The following is a 25,574-nucleotide window of genomic DNA, read 5'->3' on the forward strand; positions in this document are numbered from 1 at the left end:
TATAAACCATGTAATGAGAAGGTGCACAGGATGGAAATAGGGGTTAGTCTAGGCAAACACATGTGTCTTTTATAGTTTAGGCTGGAAATAAAGACCAAAATTATGGGAAGGTGAACACTAATTGACTGTGTCCCACTTCAGATCTATTTGATGTAAATGGTATTAAATTGAGCGAGGAAAACTTAACAGGGCTACAGATAAAAAAAGAGGATGCTTTAAAATGAGGGCAATAACTGGAGATATAATTTCACCATCTGTTTAGCTTCATGTAAACTGATTTGTGAAATAATGAGCTCAGTTCAAACGGTTCACTCTTTAAAAACCCTTAATGGTTTTTTGCTATGATCTGAAAACTATTAATAAGCAACTGATTTGCAAATGAGTATTTATTTATTTACTTATTAAAAGATTGTATATTTAATGAGATCCACACAGGGAATCTAACATCGATGAAGTATGCTGTGAGATATTTTTACAGTTATTACGCTGACTAAGTGCTAAAAAATTCATAATAAGTAGCAGACAGTGTGTTTTCCTCTCTAATTTTCCCTGTCAGTGCTTATACTTTATTTACTTGACTAGAAGACTCATGGGTGTTAATTTAAAACCTTAAGATCTTGCATGTAGTAGTTAGTCATCCATAAACATCTTACACTTCAAGCATGTGCACGGAAAAATCCTATTATAGGATATACACAAAAACCTTACAAGCCAACTGAATGTTGGTTTGCCTAAATCGGAAACATTTAAAAAACCTCACAAGCCAACAGGCCTTTGACATGAACAGTTTACATGACAAGGTTACAGTGCTGTTGAAGATTGGGATTTCAATAGAGTAGAAACACAAAGCATGCTTTCTTTCAAACAAAATCCTCAATAAAGCTCTCTACTGCTGAAGGATCGCCATATAAGTACTGTTACATATTACTGAAATCTTTCCAGCACAATGAGAACAAATAGCCATGAAAGCAAAGGGAGAAAATATCCTTTAAGACGGACCAAAGGCTTTGATATTGAACAGCAGTAAGAACATCAGCAGATCCAGAACAGAGTACGCGTCTTATTTTCCGGGCCAGAAGAATGCTTCATTTCCCCATCTTGTCCACATATGGCCAAGTCATATTACCTCTCCCATCATTCCAGCTGTTTTCTGGAATTTTTACTGTAGAGTAGACATTCCTGTGGTGGTATTGGGTAATTTACAACAGCGCTGTAAGCCTCAGGTGACTCATTCTCTGTCAAACCTCCCTCAGGTCCCGCTTGGGGTCGTACCAGACGAGTTTCTGATTGAGGGTCATTAAAAAGTCTTATTTAAGGAGGCAGTCCCATTATGATTGTGATGACATGCTGGGGTTAGCAATTGGTGCTGATGCCTTCGGCAAAGTCGTTCACTGTTCATAGCTCACAACTGTGATTATCTGTTGATTGTAAATGATCCCGGAAAAAAATACTGCAGTAACAGCAGATGAGTTTTTTTTAGGTGTAGTTATCACAGATAGAAATAGACTATGGGTCGGTTCTGCTCCGAAGTCGTCAGCTCCAGTGCGTAACTGTCCCGAAGTCTATTGCTATCTGTGAGGTTATACAATTAACACCAGCATACAAGCAAAAAATAGTGAACCAAGCTAAGCCCAGTAGGATATTAGTAGGGATGCATCAAAACCAGGATTCCGATTCGGCCGAATACTGGGCTTTTTGACGGGGTTCGGGTTCGGCCGAATTCTAGATGTTTTTTCCACCAAACCGAACCATAGGCTTGCGCTACGCTGGTCGACGTCATGCGGCCGTTGATTACACACATCGGGTGCTGACGTGGAGATAAGCTTTTTCTTTCGATGAGCCTTAGGGGTGGTTCACATTTCGCGGACGCACCTGGAAAAACGAGCGTGTCGCACCGCATCGCTTTCATTATGCATAGGCTTATGGTAATTGTCACAATAGTTTTTCCCACTTGTCATCCTGGCATAATGTTGCCTATCCTTTCTTTTACAGTTAAAATAAAAAAATAAAAAGTACACTGCTGTGGATGTTGTTTACTTCATTAGTGTGTTTTACTGTGTTAATGGAATAAGGATGCGAGTAGGATTCGGTATTCGGTTTCGGATTCGGCAGAATCTTAAAAAAATGGATTCGGTATTCGGCCGAACCCAAAAAATCGGATTCGGTATTCGGCCGAACCCAAAAAATCTGGATTCGGTGCATCCCTAATATGCCCACATTTTATAACAAAATGCATGAACAAGTGCTACTGTACGTCTTAGCTTTGTGTGTCTTACATTGTATATGTATTGTATAGCAGTATTTTTAGTCGGATCTCACCAGTATTCTTAAAGGGACACTCCACTTTTTTATATACCTTAAATTAAAAGTTGCAATTTTCTAGGCAGGCTTGAAACTATACTCTCATTCTGGCGTAATAATCAAGGACTTTGCTACCTTAGCCAATGTTGCAGCAATAATATTACGCAGCACCCGAAAATAGTCACCTTGGTAACTTTCAATAACAAGGGACTATTTTGGGGCGCTGCGTAATATCATTGCACCCAGTGTTGGGGGTAACGGATTACAAGTAACGTACATTACGTGATAATATTACTTTTCTGAAGTAACGAGTAAAGTAACGCATTACTTTTAAAAATTTTACACATTAATATTTGAGTTACTTGAGTAAAAAGAAATGCAAGTAACTTCTTTAGTTTAATTAATTCGATTAAAAAATATGTACTGAATTAAACTAAACATAGTCACATTATGCACTCTATGCATACACGCTTGTGTGGGGACAGTTTGAGTCAAAAACTGAGATGGCAGGCCAGAGCTCGACATTTTTGTGATGAAATATGCAATTTCCGAACTTCAGTCATAAAAACACATGCAAAGTCTAAAAGGGATCAAGCCTCAGCCAAGAAAAAGTAACGCAAAAGTAACTAAAAAGTAACTTAAGTATTACTTTCCATTAAAAGTAACTAAGTAATGCAATTAGTTACTTTTTTTGGGAGTAACTTAATATTGTAATGCATTACTTTTAAAAGTACCTTTCCCCAACACTGATTGCGCCTTCTGCAATGATATTACGCATGGTATGGCAGCAAAGTCCTTGATTTTTATGCTGAAATGAGAGTATAGTTCCTAGCCATATCAGCCTAGAAATCGCAACTTTTAATGTTCCTTCTGTCTCAGTACACGATATAACTACAGAAGAGTCAAGTTTTAAATAGGTAAAATATTGACCTTGTTGGTTATTTTTGAGTGTGATGCTAACGGTCTAATCAGATTCAATGGATTATGCTAAGCTATGCTAAAAGTGGTACTGCAAGACATGGAGATCAGATGAAAAGATTCCAAAACGGTAAAAATCTAATGTTTAACTCTAGAGGAGCTGGAAAATGTGCATATTTTTAAAAAAAGTATCCAAAAAAGTGGAGTGTCCCTTTAACTATTTATGAGATGGGTAATTCATATGACTATACTGATATGATTCATATGTACGATGTTAATCAGTGTATGAAAAAATGAACCATTATTCAAATAAAGCAATAATAATGTCCCATATAATTTAAGAGCAGATCATACTAAAACTTACAAATGAGATTGTACGAATTTATACAAATTAGGCATCTTGTAAAATAGATATGAATTGCAATTAGATTGTGATATCGTTTGTATGCAGACACATACATTCACCTACAAGGCAGACGGCCCTGAAAAAGCTCCTACAGTAAATAATCAATGCTATATACTGTAGCACTTGAAATGTACTATATGTAATCTCTCTTCTCTTGAAGCTAAATAAAAGTACTTGTTTTTAAGAGATAAAAACAAAATGTTTGCTTGTGTTACATTATTCACGTTTGTATGATATTTATAAGAGATTGCTCTTTTGTTACAGGGTTCCTAGTTCCGAGTTCCTAATTTTGTATGTGCGTCTTTTCACTCAACCAATAGCCCATCTATGTATTAAAACATACACTTATGAAACCGATAATTGCTTTAGAAACGAAGGGCTTGAGTTATTAGGCCATTGGTCAACTTTATGGATTTGAATTTTCAGTAATCCCTTGTGATATTTGCACGTGTGTTTGTGTGAAAATGTTGGATGTTACGTTTATTAATCGTATGCTGCAGTATTTTAGCACATGCACATTTAATGCATTTTTATCAACCAATAATTGCTTTTTCCCAACTAACCTGACACCACAGCATCATTATACCTCACTTCCCCGTCCGTTCTGTTCCCTGTTAGCATGTAACAGTAGCTCACGACCTTGCTTGATCAAAAAGAGACCTAACATTAAAAAACTGTAAACCCAAACCACATGCATGTCTCTCCCTTGGGTTTCGCTTCAATCCTCTCCCTTTCTCACTCTCACACTCTCCTCTTTTTGGCTCTCGCATACCCCTTTACGAATATGCTGAGGGTTGCGGGGTCAGCAAATTCATTGCAGCGGAGGTGCTGGTAGCGACCGCGACCTGTTTGATCTCAGCGCCCAACTTGTCTCTAATAAATTAAGCAGCAATCGAGGCTATTTACTTTGGTTTGAGGCTATTTCAGCAGAGATTGTTAAATGGCCCTGTTGTGTCGTTTACGGGAGAAGTGAGAGCTTTTCCCTTCATTTAGGAGAATTCCACTCCTTTATGAAATAAAGGGGGCTTTGCAGGGGGCTCTGTTTAAGGTTCCCAATTTTGTGCTCCTGCTTGACAAAGAGTCTGAGAAGAAAAGCATATTGTGTTTTATATGTATATGGCGGAGGGGAAGGGTTGTAAGACATCAAAGGAGTTGGTTTAAAGGTAAATTTGAAAGGCCCACAAAGTACTTATTGCAAACAGAAGCCAATGTAGCGGTCAGCCAAAGTGCATATATAACTTTTTGCAGCCCTCTATAAATGTATGTGCATATGAGGAACTCAGACGCAAAAGCCGCTTAACGCCAACACCTTCAAAAATATAGTAATGATATTAACCAAACGTATAATACATTCTTAAAATACTTTTGCTTCAAATCCGCTTAATCCCAGCCTCAGGCCATTCAGAAATACAGCTTTGTTGGGAGAATCCATTAAGAGTCTGATCAAAAATGCTAATTTACAAGAAAACATTTCTGACGCACTTTGAAGATTTTGCATCAGAGCACGTTATATGTTTTTATAAGTATAAACCATTTTCGGTATGTGAGGCTCATCTTTTTATTTTAATACAATATTTGACAATCATTATGAGCCAAAAAATTATAAAAATTTTATTTTACAGTTTTGTGAATATGAGTACAATTTTTGAACTGCAGCACTGCATTGAAATTCCTCAACCATTGTGGTTTAAGGTGTGTTTTAAACCCTTAATCCTGAGTATTAAAACCTCTAAGAGTAAGTCAGCCTGAATCAATTAATCTAAAGACTCTGTTTAGACTTTGTTTAAGGATAAGTTAAGCCTTAATCATGCTGTCTGTTTCTGTTATTTGTAAACTTAAGTGCTGTAGACTGTTTACCTTTTTTGTAAAAAAAAAAAATCTGTTATTGAGCAAGAACACAAACAATTAGGGTTGGTTTCCCAGACAGGGATTAGTTAAAGCCAGGACTAGGCCTTTGTTTAATTAGGAAATATAACTAGTTTTAACAAACATGCCTTACTAAAAACATTACCTGTGTGCATTTTAAGGCAAACAAAGGGCACTGATGTATTTAAAGATATGTCAGTGCAGGTTGCTTTCAGTTTGGACAGCTCTTACATTTATTTTAGTCTAGGACTGGTCTAATCCCTGTCCGGGAAACTGCCTCTTAGTGTTCAAAACCTTAAACCTTTCCTTAATGTAAGTTGTTTTGCCGTAGTTAGCTTATAATAAAAGTTAATAATTTGAGCTGTCGTACTTTCTAAGAAATGTCAGTTGTGATTCCCGACTTCCGGTGGTTGCAAAACTGGCTCATCAAAATATAAAATATGTAAGTTGTGAGAGAACAAAGTTTTCTGTAAAACAAGACAATTTTATCAATTTACCTCACATTGAGTACGTTTACATGCACAGAATAAGCGGACAACTATCAAAAATCTGCTAATTATAAATTATTTTCATGCATTTACATGCAAATCAATAAACCGTCTATGCAGAAAACTGTGTTTACATGGGACTTGGAGATTTGTCAGGTTTCTCGCAGACAGTAACGTCACAGCATATAGTACATAATAGTCATTCAAAAAGCTAATGCATATCTGTCTTAAGCTGGTTAAAGTGTTTACATGCCACGCGAAATCAGGGTAATGAGCAAAAAACTACCTCTGACGATCAGTTTTTGCTTACGCCGTTTATGGGCTTTCCCAGATAAAAGAAAACCGTTTTACGCATTTACATGACCCCACGTGTTATCAGTTTATACTCCTTTCTTTACGAAGTGAAATTTATAAATCGCAAATGATCTTGAACTTGTGCACAGCTCTCCGCATTTAAAAGATGCCTAATTAATGTCATAGACACAAAAAAAGAGCGCTTGTCAATGTTTAAACCCTTTTCGAGCAGCAAGAATGCTTATATTTCCAAAAACCTGCAACAATCGGACAAGCAAAAGTGCGTACGTCTGCTCAGACCCTGACATGGCGCTAAGCACTTTTTCACGTCAAAGACAGTTTTTATAAATGTGGACTTTGCTGTGTTTTTTTGCGTACGTACACTTTACGATCTAATCTGTGCATACGCACGCTTTATAAATAAGGCTTAGCTGTTCCATTTACAAATAGGCCCCGTAAATGCATCTTGGCTAAGGGGTTGTGCACACCAAAACTTTTAAAAGTGGCTGAAAACCCCTGGATAATGCCGAATGCCAGCTGTTTTTTCAGCTGAGTGCCAGCTTTCTCCAGCCGATGGCTTTGGTAGCTGTAATACTTCAGCGGTGAGCTGGTTGGTTGCTGTGTTAATGTCCCACCCCTCCTCCACTGTGATTGGATGGCCGTGTGACAACTGACATTGACGAGTGGAGCTTTTGACTCGAAGTTGAATATTTTTCAACTCTCGGCGCTCAGCGCTGAACGCGGAAAAACCACCGTGCGCCGGTTTTCTGCGCGGAAGAAAACCGCTAGCTGCTGGCTTATTTGAAAAACGCAGAGCTTCCGTTGGAAACAATTGAAAACATGCGGCGACCAAAAGCTTTGGTGTGTCCAGCCCCTAAATGGATATTAATTTGACAAGCAAAACTTTGTACGAGCAAACCCTGACATGGCGTCAAGCAGTTTTCCACGTCAAATAAGTGTTTTCATAAATATGAACGTTGCCATGAATTTTTGCATACGCAAAACTGATTAAATCCATGATAAAAAGCACACTTTATAAATGAGTCACCTGCGGTAAAAAGGCCCAAAGTTTCAATGTAAAAAAATGACATGGGTGGAAGGTTCAATATTATCATATCCAATATAGCCAAAAGTGATATTGTCATAATATTTGCATACTTTATTGCAATCAATATTCTTTCTTACACCTGTTTGAATACCAAATTATGTTTGATCTTTATTATTAACCATTTAATATTTAATGAGTAATTCTTGTCAGCGTGATGAGTGAGATGTCACAGGAGCTGTATTTTCAGTTTTCCGCTGGGCTAAAACTTTCATTTTGTTCTTTTGCTGGTATTTCCTTTAGGAAACATAATTGATTCATGTGCTCTGAAATAATTCAAAGATTCACTTCTTCTGAGTCGACCATCGAGGATACCTCATGCCAGCTTAAGTCAACAAGCATTACTCAGCAAATGCCTGCTGGGAAAATTTGTTACTCACATCCCACTACCTTTCCCCTGTAATTTGTATTACGGTATTGGTTACTAAGACACCAGAAACAGCAGTCCACAGTGCTGTGCCGCTGTTATTTGCTAATTAATGATAAAGACGTTTCCTCCCTAAAGACCTGCATACGGGCGGCTTAACTGAGTGATGTAGTTTTCCTTTCATTCGCTGCCAAATCAGCATTTTTTGCGGTCTGGGCTTTGCACTGTACTCATAATAATTCCTTGAAGTCCTCAGTCAACACCTCATTAGCATTATGCTAAGTATCTGTGGTTCAGGCTCACAGTAACAGTGGTTAGAGATTGACGTTAAAAATATGAGGCTTTTCTTTTTTTCTCTGTTTTATTAAACTTGAATCACCAAACTCCATCCAATTGACTCACAGTAATGTAATCGTGGTCCACATGTGTTATGAATTACATCGTTCCTGCACCAGACCTGTTGTTAGAATTCATGCTGCATTGCATTATCAGTTTCTAGTTAAGTGAGGCTTTAAACAACTGCTTCATATATCATTCAGATGGGAATTTTATCAGTTGTATAAGGGGTTTCCCATCATGGTTTATCACAAAAAATACATGTGTGTGTGATTTAGGAATAGGTGTTAGTTGTCATATTTTAGACTGTGAACTTCTTGTTAGTGGGTCCTGACAACTTGTTACTGTAGCTTTAAGTGATTACTTTTCAATGTGATCAGACTTACAGTATACATTTCTATGTATGAGATAGAATAAAATCAAATGTATACAGTAAGATAAAAAGAGCCAGAATACCATAGAAAGCATAGACGTTTTTTTTTTTTTTTGCCAGAAAGCAAACACCTTGCAATGCCCTATAAATGACTTTAAGTAACTTTGGCAACCCTTCAGCATCACACAAAAGAAGTTGTCAGAAAGTTCTTGGAAGTTGAAATTAAACGGCAATATTATGATGGTGAGTTTTGCACCTTCAAGAGCTTCTCACAAGTCTACGTTAAAGGTTAAATTTGGATAGTGTGTTGTGTCCCAAGTGGCACATTCAATGTGCACTTGCATTCTTGGTGACTTAGGATGATCACTACACAACAAAAATAATGTATTGTCTCCAGTTTATGTTCGAAACCGTTCCTATAAACAAATTTCACAAATATCAGTAGTTGTTACTAATAATACAACCGCATCATGGGCCTTTTATTAAGACGTTAAAAACAGTGAACATGATATCACATCATCCAGTGAACCCCATTATGGCTGAATAAAAAGTTTGTAGAAATACTGAAAAAATAGCTACTTAGGGGCTGTTTACACTTGGTATTAAGATGTGTTTTCGTCGATCGGATCACAAGTGGATGAGAGAGACACATTACGTTTACACCTGGTATTTAAATCCGTCTCTTTTGTCCACACTCGACTGCTTCTGTCCTGAATACTGTGAGGGGGTGGTCTGTGAGACGGTGGGCGAGTCTCTCTGCTGTCATTCAAACGTGAGCGGGAGCAATGACGAGTTTATATGGACGCAAACTAATATTATGTTGGAGTCCGCTGCTTGTTTTAAGTAAACATGCTGCACAGTGTTTTGTACATGTATATGTTAGAGCTTTCTCTGAATTTTCAGCGCAATTGATGAAATAAGATCGTGCAACTTTTACACGCTTGCAAAGAGAGACTGCGGAGATCAGCCGCTTTAGTTTTATCAATGAAAGGCTAAAAATAGCGCTGTACACCGTGTTTGCGCCAGAAGTCCGAAAAGACGTAAAACTTTGTTTTCAGTACCTCAGATTAAATAAATGGGAGGAGAGAAGGCGGTCACGTGTGGCTGTTCGAACACATTCAACCACATGTGCGTTTACACTACAAAAGCAATCCGATCGAAAGTGGTTTCAATTACCTCTGAATGTGGTCGAAAGTATAAAGTGGACGAGCTCAAAACGGTTTGAACACCGTTTACACCTGGCATTTACATCGTCCACTTGTGATCCGATTGATAAAAACGCATGTTAATGCCAAGTGTAAACAGCCTCTTTGATGTCATGTGTAGGTTGGTATACATTCTCTGTCAGGTGGTACAACCAATGTAAAACTAGAAAAAAATGCTATTTTATCAAACACATTTTAATTGCATTTAAAATATATGAAGAGTTTGGTTCCAAAACGCAATAAACGCAATTTTTGAAAAAAATAAGTTACTGCCAGAATCAGTATTATATCAGGTCAGTATTTAAAAGTAAATTCTTAATTTTTAAGCAAAATCCAATATCCGCCATGTTATTCTGTCATCTTTTCTCCCTTTTTTTCCCAAAACGCAATAAACGCCACTCCTCCTTTTCCACAGAATGCAATAAATCCACTCCACAAATTACAGCGCACCATTCCACGCAATGTAAACAACAATGGCGGTGCGTTGAGTACACAAAATCTTAGTTTTCCTCATCTTCTTTGTACTTCGTGATCAACAAACAAACAAACAAAAAAAAATACTTTAGTGGCATTGATAAACCTGTGATGGTTTTCTGTGACTGGGAAGAAACGTAAGCCATCAACATCTAATAATTTACCGAAATTTGTCAAAATGGATTTATTGCGTTTTGGAACCAAACTCTTCATATGTGTTTGATACAATATAGGCATATATTTTATAAAATATAGTTGATAAAAATACAGTTTGATATAAAAGCTTATACCAGCATCCAAGTAGAAGTCTGGTAAATGTAAATTCATTGCAGAGGTCAGGTGGTGCAACCAAAAAGTCAAAGGGTGCAACTGCAATGAATGCCCCTAAGAATAAAAAAGCAAAGCTAAATAATTTTGAATAAGCAAATAATTTAGCTAATACTTTTAGTTTTAGTAAATACAAGCTAAGGTTGTCTTTAATTGTTATTATATTGTTCTTAAATTTATAATTCACAAACGTTAGTGTAAACTTTCAAACTATTTTCAGGATTATAATTAAAAAAAAACGCTATTAAATAAACAAACAATCAACATGAGATCTCTCCTAAAACTTATCTGGCAAATAGACAATGATTGGTTGTACCACCTGTCTTTTTTTTTCGAATGGGCATATAAAAAAATATTGTGAATAAATTTTACAAAAAATTTGTTCAATAGACCAAACTTTTTAAACACATTGTTCCTGACTCAAAATTAAAAAGGCCCATATGTGTGCAGTTAATGCTATGCACTGTATCCATGTCTGAAACATGTTCCTTTTCAAAGAACTGGGAAAAGATGGCTTACTGCTTCTTGGAATCGGAGGAAGTAACGTAACTTGCTATGTTAGGACACATCTGTCGAACTTGACACAGGTTGATTTATTGAAGGAGTGTGAGAAATGTTGCGCTCACTAGCTAGAGCTGCACATGAAGACTCATTCACACTGCAGTGAGAAACGAACACCAATGTGGACACACACACACACACATCCACGCATGCACACACAAATTATACACCATTACAGAAGGCACAAACAAACCCAAGCTTTCCAGTCTATACACAACATAATGACTTTTAAATTACTTCATTTATTGAGCTGTCTGGCACGTCAGTGAGGTCAATACTATTTAGTTTTACCAATTCAGGTCATGCATTTAACACTTGGAGCTAATTTGTTACTATAAATCTCAAGAGAAGGGACAAATGTGAATTTTCAATTATATACTGTATCCATGCATGCGCTGGATTGCCATTCATTACAATTGCCCTCTGAATGGATGGCGGTTTGGTTAGCAGTGAATATGTGTCTCTGTACCAATGTGAGTCATTATTTTATATGTCATACAGCTTATGGTGAGAACCTTGTTCATTTATGATATATTTGGGTATTTTATCCCATTAGACCTTTTTATTGTCAATGTTACCGGAGTATCAACCATTTACTTTCAGCACACCCGTTTGCAGCATAAAAACATACATGCAAGACTGGCATAGCTTTTATCATAAATGTACACAATTTTTTATTATACATCAGCTCTTGGGATGTTAAAATGCCCATACTTAAAGACAAAGCTGTTAGATGTAGAGTTGGCTGCTGTCCGTGTTGTCTGGGCCAGGCATTGGCAAGAGTCTCTAGTTGAGGAATGTGTTGACAGCGTTCGAGCCGATCACTGGGGATCTTGCGCTAAAGCCAATTAAGATTGTAAGCCTTACATTAGAGTTTGCTTGATAAAATGACATCATTCTCACTATGCACTGGCCACAAAACCACTGAGCTGGACTTTGATTGTCAATAAGAGCTCTATAAACATTCTTGGAATTGAATATCACTGACGTTGCTATTAGGTTTTCTACCCATTATCTGCCTCTAGCAAGTTCATTTAGTTGTGAATTGAACTGAAGTAATACTTTATCCATTCTGACATTCATAACTGGCTTTCACGAGACTAAAGCTCAGATCTCGGTCACGGGAGGAATGACACACGGCTCCTGTAATTCTTCTTATTTGGGTTCTGGGAATCCCTGGAAATCCAATACACAGTATGCTGTTATATCTAAAAGCTCAAGCCACACACTGTACAGTATCTCCACTTCTGCATGAACAGCTGTCCTTTCAAGGACAGTAATTTGATACAAAGCAGAAAGGATTGTATATTTCTTTTGACACAGGGCATAAACTGGAGGATTGTTCGAATTACACAGGACATTACTGTGCGATGTACAGTCAGTTCCAGTTTGTATGCATTGAAAGGTTGTTTCATCTCCTTCAGCTGTTTGGGCAGACGTCTCTTCGTTGCAATAATAGCTGACAGAAATAGGCTGTTGACAATAAAATAGGTTATTTGTGCTAAAATAAACAGATAGTAAACAGATAATAAACAGAGTAGTTTTCATTGTCTTTTTCATTGTATGAATGAGATGTTAATTGTAAAATAAAATCATTGTCATTGTTTGTTATTAACTGGACCACACTATTTTTAGTGGCATTCACTGCACTGTAAACAATTACTGGCTTTTTTGTTTGTTTTGTTTAATCAACTCAGATTTATAAATCATTTTAACTTACTGCTGTTTATCTTATAACTTATAAAATATAGTTGAAATATGTCAACTTCACTTTGTTACTTTGTTGTAACAACTCATCTTTTGTAAAGATAAATAATAGTATGTTGATATGACTTGTAAATCTGAGTTGATTAAAGTTTAAATGAAATGAAAATGAAAAACTGTAATTTGTTTTTCGGAATATTGTAGTATTTTTTACAAATGACTTATCTGTAAGCTTCTGTTTTTTTTATTCATTTGGCATTATAATCTTTAATCAAAAATGCAAATCTCCTCCCCTCCTCGAGACGATCTCTCTTTACTTCCGGTCATATGGTATGGCAGGTGGGCGGGGTCAGGGAAAAGATTGCAGCAATTAGCAAAATGACCCAACTTCAAATGATCCAATCAGTTCTCGATGGACGAATTCAAGTCCAGCCCTACCTTTTTTCATTTAAGAAGCCGTTTCACTCGGATATACCTCAACACAGGAAAATTAGACATTCACTACTTCCCAGCAAGCAATAGCCGTCATTTCAACGTCTCGTTTCAGTATAGACCCGATATAGCCGGGCTGTGCCTAGCCCACTTCTAGCTCAAATAAACTTTAATTTGGCTACATGTGGTTTTTGACAAAATGATTTGTGAGATGTTTGCTATTTAATCATGTAAGCAAAGTTAACAGCGATTACAAGGTATTTCGTTTCATTTCTTTAAAGTGTTTTATGCATCGTCTCTACGTAGTCACAATTTAGCTCATAAATAGACCGACTACGGATAAACCACGTTTAGCCCAGAAATAACCATAATTTAATTACATGTTTTTTTGCCAAAATGATTTGTGAGATGTATGATATTTCATCATGTAAACAAAGTTCAAAGCGATTAAGGTATTTTGTTTCCTTTCTTTAAAGTGTTGTATGAATCGTCTGTACTTAGCCACTATTTAGCTCACGAATAGACCGACTACGAATAACCCACGTTTAGCCCAGAAATAGCCATTAATTTAATTACATCTTGTTTTACAAAATGATTTGTGAGATGTATGATATTTCCTCATGTAAGCAAAGTTAACAGCGATTACAAGATATTTCGTTTCATTTCTTTAAAGTGTTTTATGCATCGTCTGTACGTAGTCACAATTTAGCTCATAAATAGACCGACTACGAATAAACCACGTTTAGCCCAGAAATAACCATACATTTTATTACATGGTTTTTTTTTTTTGCAAAAATGATTTGTGAGATGTATGATATTTCATCATGTAAACAAAGTTCAAAGCGATTTAGGTATTTTGTTTCATTTCTTTAAAGTGTTTTATGAATCGTCTGTACGTAGTCACAATTTAGCTCATAAATAGACCGACTACGAATAAACCACGTTTAGCCCAGAATAACCATAAATTTGATTACATGTTTTTTTGGCCAAAATGATTTGTGAGATGTATGTTATTTGATCATGTAAACAAAGTTCAAAGCAATTAAGGTATTTTGTTTCATTTCTTTAAAGTGTTTTCTGCACCGTCTGTACTTAGCCACTATTTAGCCCACAAATAGACCGACTACGAATAACCCACGATTAACCCAGTACGGTATTTCATCATGAATGCAAAGTCACCAGTAAATTTAAGGTGTTTGGTTTTATTTATTTTACATTCTATATGCCCAACCTGTGACTAACACCGATTTAGCTCGTATACAGTCCGTCCCCACTGATTTTGGTCCACCTAAATAAATCCAGTGAATTTAAATAAACATAATTGTGTTTAAAATGTTTCCCATTTTTGCCTTGTGTGATGATTGTCATTTGTCAATGATGTCATCATGTCATAAAACGCAACTAAAAATCTAAATTAGCGCTTTTTTGCAGTCGCGCATAGGCCTATGACATTCGATTACCATATTTCAAAGTTAAACAAGATGCAGTTAGAACTCCAGACCGCTAGATGGCAGCGGTACCGTAACATGCCTACCTGCAACGCGAGACTTGAAAAAGAAATGTGGCAAATCTCGCGAGGAACTTACCACCATTTTAAAGTCTTTCGACATCATCAGAGTTATTGGAGCGTTATCCAGGTGGTATCTCTTAATCGTTATCTGCAAATTCCACGAAATTGGTAAGTGTTTTTCATTTAAATTTTACATGTGTTTAAAATGCATGTACATTATTTGTTTGTTGTAAGAATCGTGACATTCTAGCGGGTAATAGTACAGAGCAAGCCATGTTGTAGTTAGCTTAAATTGCTACATACACGTGCACCGTAACATCATTGTTTCCTAAGTGCTCCACATAGGACAATATAAAAAATATAAGAATGTATTGGCAGCGGCAAACAGTAAAGTGAAGTAACGTTATATGCATGTACTTTGCCCTAAACCATATCGTTCTTTACAAACAAACAGTGGTATATAAAGACTTTAACTTTTGAAGTTATACATAATGTTGTAGAGAAAGACAATGGTTTTTGCAAGTTATCCTGTATAAAGGCCACAAAGCACAGCCATAAATATAACGTAACAGAAAACTTTAATTAACAGTAACGTTAAATAACTCCCACAAAAAATAAAAGCAGCTTTCCAATAGTTTATCTTGTTTTTCTAATAGAAAATGGTGGCTAAAAACATGTGTTTAAGCTCTATCTTAATCTGCTCAGACTCATTTGTTTCTAATACTTAAAAGAAACTTTTAACTTTTTAAAAACCATTCTTTATTACAAGTGAAATTAAAGAATGTTTCACCTTCAGTTAAATGATAATCATTAATATAAAATACTTTCTCATTTTATATCATTTGATGTTAGTAGTCAGACATGTTTTGTGTTAACGGTGTTACATTCTCAATGAAAATGTTACTTTTATTGTCATAATCAACAGTAATGGATCCACAATACCTTAGAGAGTGGCGTCGACTAAGGGACCGAGTTGATGCTCTTGCTGCATCCAGTAGCAGCTTGAATGAGTATCAAGATGTGCAAGGAGATGTTTCTGGGGAGGATACATTTACACAAGGACTTTTGTCTGAGGAGGGTCCTTTTTTGGAAGTTGATGCTGAAGAGGGTCCATCAACTGTAGATGATTCAGTTGTTCATGATACTGACTATGGTTACAAGGAAACTGTTGATTCCAGTGACTCTAATACAGACCTTGAACCTTCAGATTCAGACGACCCGCCATCATTAAGTAAAGATTTGGCAGAATGGGCAACAACAACAAATCAAACGCATGCTGCGCTAAACGGGCTTCTTGGAATCTTGAGAAGACATGGACATACACTTCCAAGAGACAGCAGAACACTCTTACAAACCCCATCAGGGCTTGAAGTAAAAAATATTCGTGGTGGTCAGTACACATACCATGGCTTAGAGCTGGGAATTCTCCAATACCTTTCCCATAACTTGTCATTTACCGGCAGTATAGACCTTACAATAAACATTGACGGTCTGCCTATATTCAAGTCCAGTAAAACCCATTTTTGGCCAATTCTTGCAAAATTTCATAAAGCTGATCCATTTCTGGTTGCTCTTTATTATGGCAATAGCAAGCCTGACCCAATTTTTGAATATCTCAGTGATTTAATAGCAGAATTGCAGCATCTTATGCAAAATGGTGTCACACACAAAACCATAGTGCATAAGGTAACACTGCGTGCATTTGTATGTGATGCTCCAGCAAGAGCATATCTAAAGTGCATCAAAAGCCATAATGCTTTGCATGGATGTGAGCGTTGTCTGTCACTGGGCACTTCAGTTGAGGGAAGAGTTGTCCACTTAGATAAAGGATCTTGTGAGAAACTCACTGATGAGAAATTCAGTCGTTTGCAGTATCCAAATCATCAGAAGGAACTTACACCTCTAGCCAAACTAGGAATCGGATGCGTCACACAGTTTCCTCTTGACCACATGCATCTTGTTTTTCTTGGAGCTGTAAAAAGATTACTCATCTTTTTATTGCGAGGCCCAGTAGTTTGCAGGTTGCAAAAGGTGCAGAGTGAAAAAATCTCAGAGACATTGGTACATCTGAAAGGTGCTATGCCGGCAGAGTTTGCCAGGCAGCCTAGATCATTGACTGAACTTGATCGCTGGAAAGCAACAGAACTGCGGCAATTTCTGTTGTATACTGGACCACTTGTGTTGAAGGATGTTCTGTCTCCGGATCATTATCATCACTTCTTGTCATTAACAGTTGGAATGTCCATTCTTTTAGATGAGAATGATGCCCGAAGAGGACACTACCAGGAATATGCCCAAAACCTGCTGGAGCACTTTGTGGATACCAGTGCTGAACTCTATGGGGACACTTTCACAACATACAACATCCATTCGATCAAACACATTGCTGACGATGTTTTTAACTTTAATTGCTCATTAAATCAGTTGTCCTGCTTTCCGTTTGAGAACCACCTTCAGTCCATAAAAAAATTGGTTCGAAATAGCAAAAATCCAGTGGCTCAGGTTACTAAAAGATTGTCAGAAAAGGCAAACACACAGCAACACCCGAACCAACAGAGGTGCAAACCGTACTCCATATCAACAAAGGCACCAAATAACTGCTTCATGTTAGATTCCGAGCACATTGTCTTTGTGAGAGAAAAGCGGGTGAATGGAATGTTGGTTGTGGATGTTATTGACCCAGAGGTCACGAGGCAGCTATTTGATCTACCCTGCGAGTCAACGATGATTAACATTGTGTACGTGAAGAGCAGTGACCTAAACCGAATGAAGAGGAAGCTTCTGGAGACAACGGATCTGCATAGGAAGGCTGTGTGCTTACCACATGCACAGGGATTTTCCATATTCCCACTCCTTCATGACTTTAAGGATTAATTGATGATTGTTCCTATCTTGTAAGTTTACATTTCTGGGTGAGAATTTTGCCGGCGTCAACTAATATAATAACAACTTGTCTATTCCTGATATTTGAGTTTGTCATTGTTGTATTTACATATAAGATTGGCATTCGTCGTTGTTGTTGTTTTTTAAAGATTGAACACATTTTTACCAATCTTTTATTTGTCCCATCACAGGCCATTATGTCCCAAGGACTGAGACATGCTCCAAAAAAACAACGTTATGAGGAGTATGTACAAGGTAATTACATTATTCATCTTTCAGTTTCCACAGCAACTTTGTTTATGCATTTTAAATGATCAATGTATTTATTAATACTATGACCATATTGCAATTTATTTTAGACATGAGCTCATCTGAGTCCGTGCTGCCATCTCCACCCCCAAAGAAGCCCCGTGGTAGTTTTTTTTTTTTTTTAAAGCTATTGTAAAAAAGAAAGAAAATGTGCATCAGAAAATCTTTAAGGATTTTCAAATTCTTACTAGGCGGTTTCAATCACCTAATGTGTTAAAGTTTATAGGATGAAATAATAACAGCCCAGGCTCTGAGCTCTTTGGCTGTTTCATCCATTAAATGATTTTGCATAGGATATGATTACCTTATAAGAATTGTTACCTTTTTTGTATAAAAATGTCAATGTTTACATAACATTTTGCAATGTTAAGTTTTTTTGTATTTCTTTCATTTTAAAGTTTCTACTTTCCCCCTACCGCCTAATAAATATGGCGCTGCCCCTGCCTCAAAAGCTGCCCCTGCCTCAAAAGCTGCCCCTGCCTCAAAAGCTGCCCCTGCCTCAAAAGCTGCCCCTGCCTCAAAAGCTGCCCCTGCCTCAAAAGCTGCCCCTGCCTCAAAAGCTGCCCCTGCCTCAAAAGCTGCCCCAGGTAAATGCAGCATTATGGTATAATAAATATTTTAGTTATCATTGTTTATTTTTAATTACCCTTTTCAAATTAGTTAATGTTTCTTTAGAAACTATTAGTATTTACTAATGCCAAAAAATATTCTTTGTAGCAACCAGTGTTCATGGGAGTAAGGTGAAATCAAGAAAGAGTAAGTTCATCATTCATTATTTATAGTTTTTCTCCCTAAGACAAGATGAAAGCTTTGCTTTTCAATCACTTGCCTTCTTATCGTATAACTTTCTGTCTTTGAGCAACAGAGAACTATAAAGCTGCAAAATTACAATGCCTTATTTGCATAACTTTAGTCTTCTTTCATGGCTGGCACTAGAGTGGGTGAATTAAAGACAGGTATTCTTGCTTAAGCACTTTGCTGAAACTAATTTCATTATTACTATTTACTATTGCTAGACCCTCTTCAAAATTTTTCGGAGGATCTTTTTTCCACACCACCTTCTGCCATGACTAGTAAGTACTCGTGAATATAAATGCACATATTTCATATCATCATGACTAGTACTCTGAATTTACCTCCAGATTTGCATGCTATTCCTAATGTTACGATGGCCTGAGATCATATCTTCATTTGATTGACTTTTTTTCTTTGTAGGTAGTCAACAAGGACAACACCTTTCGCCAATCCTTGAACAAAGTAAAAAAATAAATATATCTATATAAATATATATATATTTTTTAATTATGCTTATTATGATAGTCGACAAACAATATTACTGAATACCAGTGTAAGACATGCAAGATTGGTGCGTAATTATGTATTTTTTAAATTTCCTCTTAAATTGTATTATTGATTTACATTTTAATATGTTGCTTTTCACTACTCTATAAGGCACTCCACAATCTATGGATTCCACAAAAATTGAAACGCCAAAAAGTAAGATGTGCCTTTCTATGTGACCTTTTTATTTTCTTGATAATTTAAGGAGAGTAGAAGTGATTTATTTGGAAATTAATTAATGACTTATCTTGTTGTTTAACATTTTTTAGGTAACTTCAATACTCTGCTGTTACTTATGTATTACAAATGTAAAATTTTCTGTTACAGGGACAAAGCAAACATTTAGGGGTCGTTTCTTACCCTTACCATCGTGCACCTCAACCCCTAATAATTGCAACCCAAAAAAGATAGGTCAGTCTAACTGCATACACCTTTTTTGTGGTGAAATAGCCCACTATTAATTGCAAAGACGCTTTATGAACAGATGTAAATTTTCTTAATACTCAAACTTGATTTCAATTGCAGGGGACTTTGGCGAGTCTGAAGAAACACCACAAGGTAACTTAAAGGATTGCAAAGACTTAATTTGAGATTTTATTGGGTGATCAAATAGTTCACAATTAATACTTTTTTTTGTCATTACAGCAAACAAGACCACACACAAATCCAGAACTCCCCAAAGGAGATATTCCCAAGGTTAGTATGGACCTGCGTTTGCAAAGACGTTTTATAAACAGATGTGAATTTTTCTGAATACTCGAACTTGATTTCAATTGCAGGGGACCTTGGCGAGTCTGAAGAAATGCCACAAGGTAACTTGAAGGATTGCAAAGACTTAAATTTGAGATTTTATTGGGTGATCAAATAGTTCACAATTAATACTTTTTTTTGTCATTACAGCAAACAAGACCACACGCAAATCCAGAACTCCCCAAAGGAGATATTCCCAAGGTTAGTATGGACCTGCGTTTGTAAAGACGTTTTATAAACAGATGTGAATTTTTCTGAATACTCAAACTTGATTTCAATTGCAGGGGACTTTGGCGAGTCTGAAGAAACACCACAAGGTAACTTAAAGGATTGCAAAGACTTAATTTGAGATTTTATTGGGTGATCAAATAGTTCACAATTAATACTTTTTTTTGTCATTACAGCGAACAAGACCACACGCAAATCCAGAACTCCCCAAAGGAGATATTCCCAAGGTTAGTATGGACCTGCGTTTGCAAAGACGTTTTATAAACAGATGTGAATTTTTCTGAATACTCGAACTTGATTTCAATTGCAGGGGACCTTGGCGAGTCTGAAGAAATGCCACAAGGTAACTTGAAGGATTGCAAAGACTTAAATTTGAGATTTTATTGGGTGATCAAATAGTTCACAATTAATAGTTTTTTTTTGTCATTACAGCAAACAAGACCACACGCAAATCCAGAACTCCCCAAAGGAGATATTCCCAAGGTTAGTATGGACCTGCGTTTGTAAAGACGTTTTATAAACAGATGTGAATTTTTCTGAATACTCGAACTTGATTTCAATTGCAGGGGACCTTGGCGAGTCTGAAGAAATGCCACAAGGTAACTTGAAGGATTGCAAAGACTTAATTTGAGATTTTATTGGGTGATCAAATAGTTCACAATTAATACTTTTTTTTTGTCATTACAGCAAACAAGACCACACGCAAATCCAGAACTCCCCAAAGGAGATATTCCCAAGGTTAGTATGGACCTGCGTTTGCAAAGACGTTTTATAAACGGATGTGAATTTTTCTGAATACTCGAACTTGATTTCAATTGCAGGGGACCTTGGCGAGTCTGAAGAAACGCCACAAGGTAACTTGAAGGATTGCAAAGACTTAATTTGAGATTTTATTGGGTGATCAAATAGTTCACAATTATTATTTTTTTGACATTACAGCAAACAAGAACACACACCAACCGAGAACTCCTCAAAGGAGATATTCCCAAGGTTAGTATGAAACTATTTGGCATGGTAAGCTTGAGTATTTTTGTAGTAAGCATATTTTACTTTTCTAAATTAAAACTGTGTGCTTTTTTACTTTTATGTATTTAAAGCGTCATGGAACCCGAACCAACATTTTTTAGATGTTAACACTGTTAGTTGTTACACATCATAGAATACAATGTCAGCATCTTTTAATTTTAACATAAGGTGAAAACTACGTAATTTTTATCTTTTTTGTGATATTTTTGTCTTCTGGTTTAAACTCCATATAGTGCTAACGTCACGAGCTTTGAAGTGGCATTGTAAAAATAACACGTTGTTGTTGTTGTTTTATTATTATTATTATTATTATTATTATTATTATTATTATTATTATTATTATTATTATTTATGAGATGGTGTGTTCTAACCAATGCTAAGATGTTTCGCTTTTGTGTGTGCACGCGCTCCATGCAGCCGAGAGGGTCTGAGGCTCACCACAATTGTACTTGGATACGCGGTTCTGTATTGTAAAATAAAATGTAAACTCTGTAAATGCATTGGATGATTTCTGCTCGATGCTGTTAGGATTAAACTCACCATCAACTATGTATTTGTACGAAAGCTATGATAGGCAAATTAAATGACCTACGGGAGGTACCTGAGGACTCTTTCTTGTCTTCAAACACGCTATTATTTCAACTAAGACCGTTTTATAGAGTTTTATGCAGTTTTTCAACACTTAACCTTTATATAAATGAAATATATTAAATTTCATTATTTCTGAAATACAGCTATTCTTAGTAAATCTGTTTGTTACACTATTCAGGTGCCTTACACACTCCTCGCCGTTCTTCTCACAGCGTCCACGCCTATTGAGTTTGCTTTTTTAAATGATAGTTATACTGCAGCTGAAACAGCAGGATTTCATGATGCTTTAAGGGACAATTTCATCCCCTAATTATCGAGCACAGTTTAATGTTTATAGCAAATGAAAAACAATACAAAGTTTTCATGTTTATAAGACATACTGTAAACACGGCAGAAGTTTTTTCAGTGTTTGCATTGTACAAATGGATGTAAATTTAAGGGGCAACATAGCAGTACTATACTCTTAATTTGTTCAGAATAATTTGATAAAATCATTTTATTATGATATTTATTGTGTATCACATTTATTTTTTTTTTTTTTTTTTTTTTAGAGAGGCAAGACAAGTTTCCCATGTCAGACAAAAGTAAGTATCAGTGAATTGTTACTGAAATATTTGTGTATTTTTGTGGATCACGACCCTAGGACTAAGTAAAGGGTCTCCACTTTGTTTCATCTGTTGGTTGATGCCATGCCACTGTCTTGTTACCTCCTACACATGTGGAGGCAGAGATTTTTTTTTTTTGGATGTAGGTGGCATAAGTGATGTGATGCTATCTTTTTAAGTTAATTGAAAGTAAAACAATGCTTTTTTGCATTTAGAATTCCAAAGAAAGGTGCTTCTGCTGCTCGTGGAAATCAAGGAAGAATTAAGGAGAATTGGACGCAGAGTGGAACCTGACACAGATTTCCACCTGTCAACAATGGCCACCGAGGAAGAGTTCCAAAACCTCGAAAAGCAACTGGAAAGTCAGCGGACCCAGGCAGCAATGGTAAAAAAACACTCTTAAGCAAAACTCTTTAAAGCAAATTAAACAAAAATTTTATCAAACTGTGGCAGTAAATATATTAGTCTATGTACAATGAGGATTAACTTGCTTTTTAGTAACGGCAGTAGCTATAACTGTTACTTACAGTAATGTTGTCAGTTGTGCTTTACCATTACACATTCAGACATGGATATTTTTCCATATGGAGTTATGCTGCTTTCACATAGGATGCGATGCGCTGTGCTATGAAACCCATTCATTTCAATTGCCCAAATATAAACACGGTAGTAATTTATTGAAAACCCCAAATACTTTGGTCTGCCAGCAGAGCATAAATCACTTGGCTGCTTGAACCCAGCGGTGAGCGCAGCGCACACCGCTTCCTATGTGAAAGCCGCATTAGAGGCCTTCAGTCTTTTGGAATGTTTAAATTGTGTTACTGACAGAAAACTTGCAGGTAGCCAATCAGCGGTAAGGGTCGTGTATACTAACCAACATCGTTGCCTGGTTTGTGTATGTCTGGGGCAAGTCACTCAAAAGAAGGTCCAGATTGTATTGGTGTAGGGGTGTGTATTTTAGGTGATTTTCAAATGTCAACATTGGCTTTCAGACATTATGGATGCTGCCTTTAAGGTTAATTAAATACTTGTACAATGAACAATACTATCTCCCAAGTACTAACAAAGGCATGTGCTATTCAGGTGTTTAAGCTGTGCCAAATCGGGGGCAGAAACCTGAAAGACAGTGCAAGGAGAATGCTGGACAGGTTAGTTCTAGAACAAATGCAATATTAATCGGACATTGTGGTCACAACACAAATCTGAAAATATGAAATCTTTTATCATTTTGAAAAGTCAGTATGCAACTGTTAATATTATTGTTTTTTGTATTTTAGAGTTTTAAAAAATTCCCTGATGTCACAATTTAATATGAAAGGGGGTGGTCCATTGCTTAAGAAAGCGTTCGAAAAAACGGCACTGTTCTCCGTTATTAAGGGTAAGTGTATTTGTGTGTGTTTTAAGGCTGAATGGTGTAAAATGTAACATGTTTTTTAACATGATGAAAAGTTTATTTTAATATGATATTAGGGTGTGTGAGAAGTAAATGATGACAGTCAATTTAAAAAGGTGGTAACGCCTTAATAATTATAAGAACCACATTCAAATACTTTTTGCTTATACCATGGTTACCACACCCATACAAAAGTCTTCAGTAAAGTTACTGGTGGTAAGTGGATGTGAACTCGCTGTTGATCTATGATGCAAATTAAGTTCACAGAAGAGTAGCAAAACATACGTCAATTTATTGATTCCGTTCAGAGTTAAATTATTTGTTGAAAATGTTTTGGTCCACAGATACAAATTTGTGCAAATACATTTAGACAACATAATGTAGCGATTATTATCAGGATGTGCGGAGACTTTCAACCAGCATGATAACAGTGATTCTGGATCAAATCCGATACCCTGCCTTTAAGCCTCTGTTGCTAGTTCCAAAACATAATTTAACACACAGAGCGAGAGAGATGCACTTGTGTTTGTGGTAATGCCTGTCAAAATTTATGAATTTCTTCATTATTCACTTTTTTAGTTATAAATGATCAGGAATTAAATAAAAAAATAAAAAGCAGACAGTCACAAACAGTGTTTATTCTTCTCTTTAATCATTAAGTGTTTAATTTTACATAAATTATATAGTTTAAATCTTTACTTCTGCCCAGCCATAGTCATTCTATTTGGCTTGGGAGGCAGACTGTCACAATTAACAAAGTGAAAATGCTTGTCTTATACATTCTTTTCTTATTTGGCAGACGCAATACTAAACAACTATCCAGAAGCGACAGAGTTGGAAGTAAAGTCTGCAATTGGGGGTCATTTTAAACAAGCTCCAGGGAGGACGGGGGGCGGGGGATATAAAAGTAAATACAATGAATAAAGACAGTTAGTTGAGTTTATACGTAATTTTATAATTTATTTTGTAATTTATTCTTTTGTATTCATTTTTTTATGTTAGGCTGTAAAAGTGGTTAATTGTGTTTGTTATATTGACTAATGTACATTTATGTTGTATTAAATATATTTTTTTTGTAATAAATGCTTTAAATTCTTTGTATGATTGCCGTTTATGAGAACCTGTTATATTGGATTACAAAGATTTCTTTAGCCATTACAGTCTATTTAATTAGTAGTCTATTCTTGGGCTATGTTAGACGTCTACTAGATTTTCACTGACAGCCCAAATTTAGCCTTTTATTAGCCTAGACCTGCATTCACCGTCTATTAGACGTATACATGTAGACGTTTAATAGACGTCTATTTGATGACTAGTCTATTCTTGGGCTATGATAGACGTCTACTAGATTTTCACTGACAGCCCAAAATTAGCCTTTTATTAGCCTAGACCTGCATTCACCGTCTATTAGACGTATACATGTAGACGTTTAATAGACGTCTAATTAATGACTAGTCTATTCTTGGGCTATGATAGACGTCTACTAGATTTTCACTGACAGCCCAAAATTAGCCTTGTTTTAGCCTAGACGTCAGGGGGGTGTTTAGACGGCTACTAGACGTCTATTAGACGCAAAATTGCTTGCTGGGTTCCGTTTCATGCCGACTTCAAACATTGTTTACAGTGTGTACTGCTGCGTTCACACCGGCCGCAGTAGAGGCGTCAAGCGTGAGTGATTTTAAGTCACACGCGTCTGGAGGTCACACGCGTCTGGAGGTCTCGCGGTGCCAATGAGGCGTTTAGCGCAGCGCGGTAGACGTGAAATGCTTGAGTTGAAAATT

At 36.4% G+C, this 25,574-nt stretch overlaps 1 protein-coding gene and 1 long non-coding RNA gene across 2 annotated transcripts; both read left to right on the plus strand.

The window, feature by feature from the left end:
* The first annotated feature begins 18,358 nt into the window (after positions 1-18,358).
* On the plus strand, positions 18,359-18,915 carry LOC141281373 (uncharacterized). Its single transcript, XR_012335654.1, has 3 exons — positions 18,359-18,446; positions 18,577-18,615; positions 18,876-18,915. It is a non-coding gene; the product is annotated as an uncharacterized lncRNA (long non-coding RNA).
* Positions 18,916-18,925: 10 nt separating this feature from the next.
* Positions 18,926-24,837, plus strand: LOC141281385 (uncharacterized). Its single transcript, XM_073813124.1, has 18 exons — positions 18,926-18,932; positions 19,726-19,758; positions 19,846-19,896; positions 19,980-20,012; positions 20,101-20,151; positions 20,235-20,267; positions 20,355-20,405; positions 20,489-20,521; positions 20,611-20,661; positions 20,745-20,777; positions 20,866-20,916; positions 21,000-21,032; positions 21,118-21,168; positions 22,347-22,379; positions 22,616-22,785; positions 23,484-23,548; positions 23,678-23,778; positions 24,593-24,837. Exons 1-18 carry the CDS (start codon positions 18,926-18,928, stop codon positions 24,715-24,717), a joined length of 1,005 nt encoding a protein of 334 aa, XP_073669225.1. The 3' UTR covers positions 24,718-24,837.
* Positions 24,838-25,574: the final 737 nt, after the last annotated feature.

Source organism: Paramisgurnus dabryanus, chromosome 22 (genome assembly GCF_030506205.2).
Source record: "Paramisgurnus dabryanus chromosome 22, PD_genome_1.1, whole genome shotgun sequence".
In the NCBI taxonomy this organism is placed as follows: Eukaryota; Metazoa; Chordata; class Actinopteri; order Cypriniformes; family Cobitidae; genus Paramisgurnus; species Paramisgurnus dabryanus.

Excerpts from the sequence above, each read along its gene's own strand:
- LOC141281385 (XM_073813124.1), top strand. Across the intron at positions 19,759-19,845 it reads GTCTGAAGAAACACCACAAG|CAAACAAGACCACACACAAA; the intron begins GTAACTTAAAGG and ends TTGTCATTACAG. Across the intron at positions 23,549-23,677 it reads GCAAGGAGAATGCTGGACAG|AGTTTTAAAAAATTCCCTGA; the intron begins GTTAGTTCTAGA and ends TTTGTATTTTAG.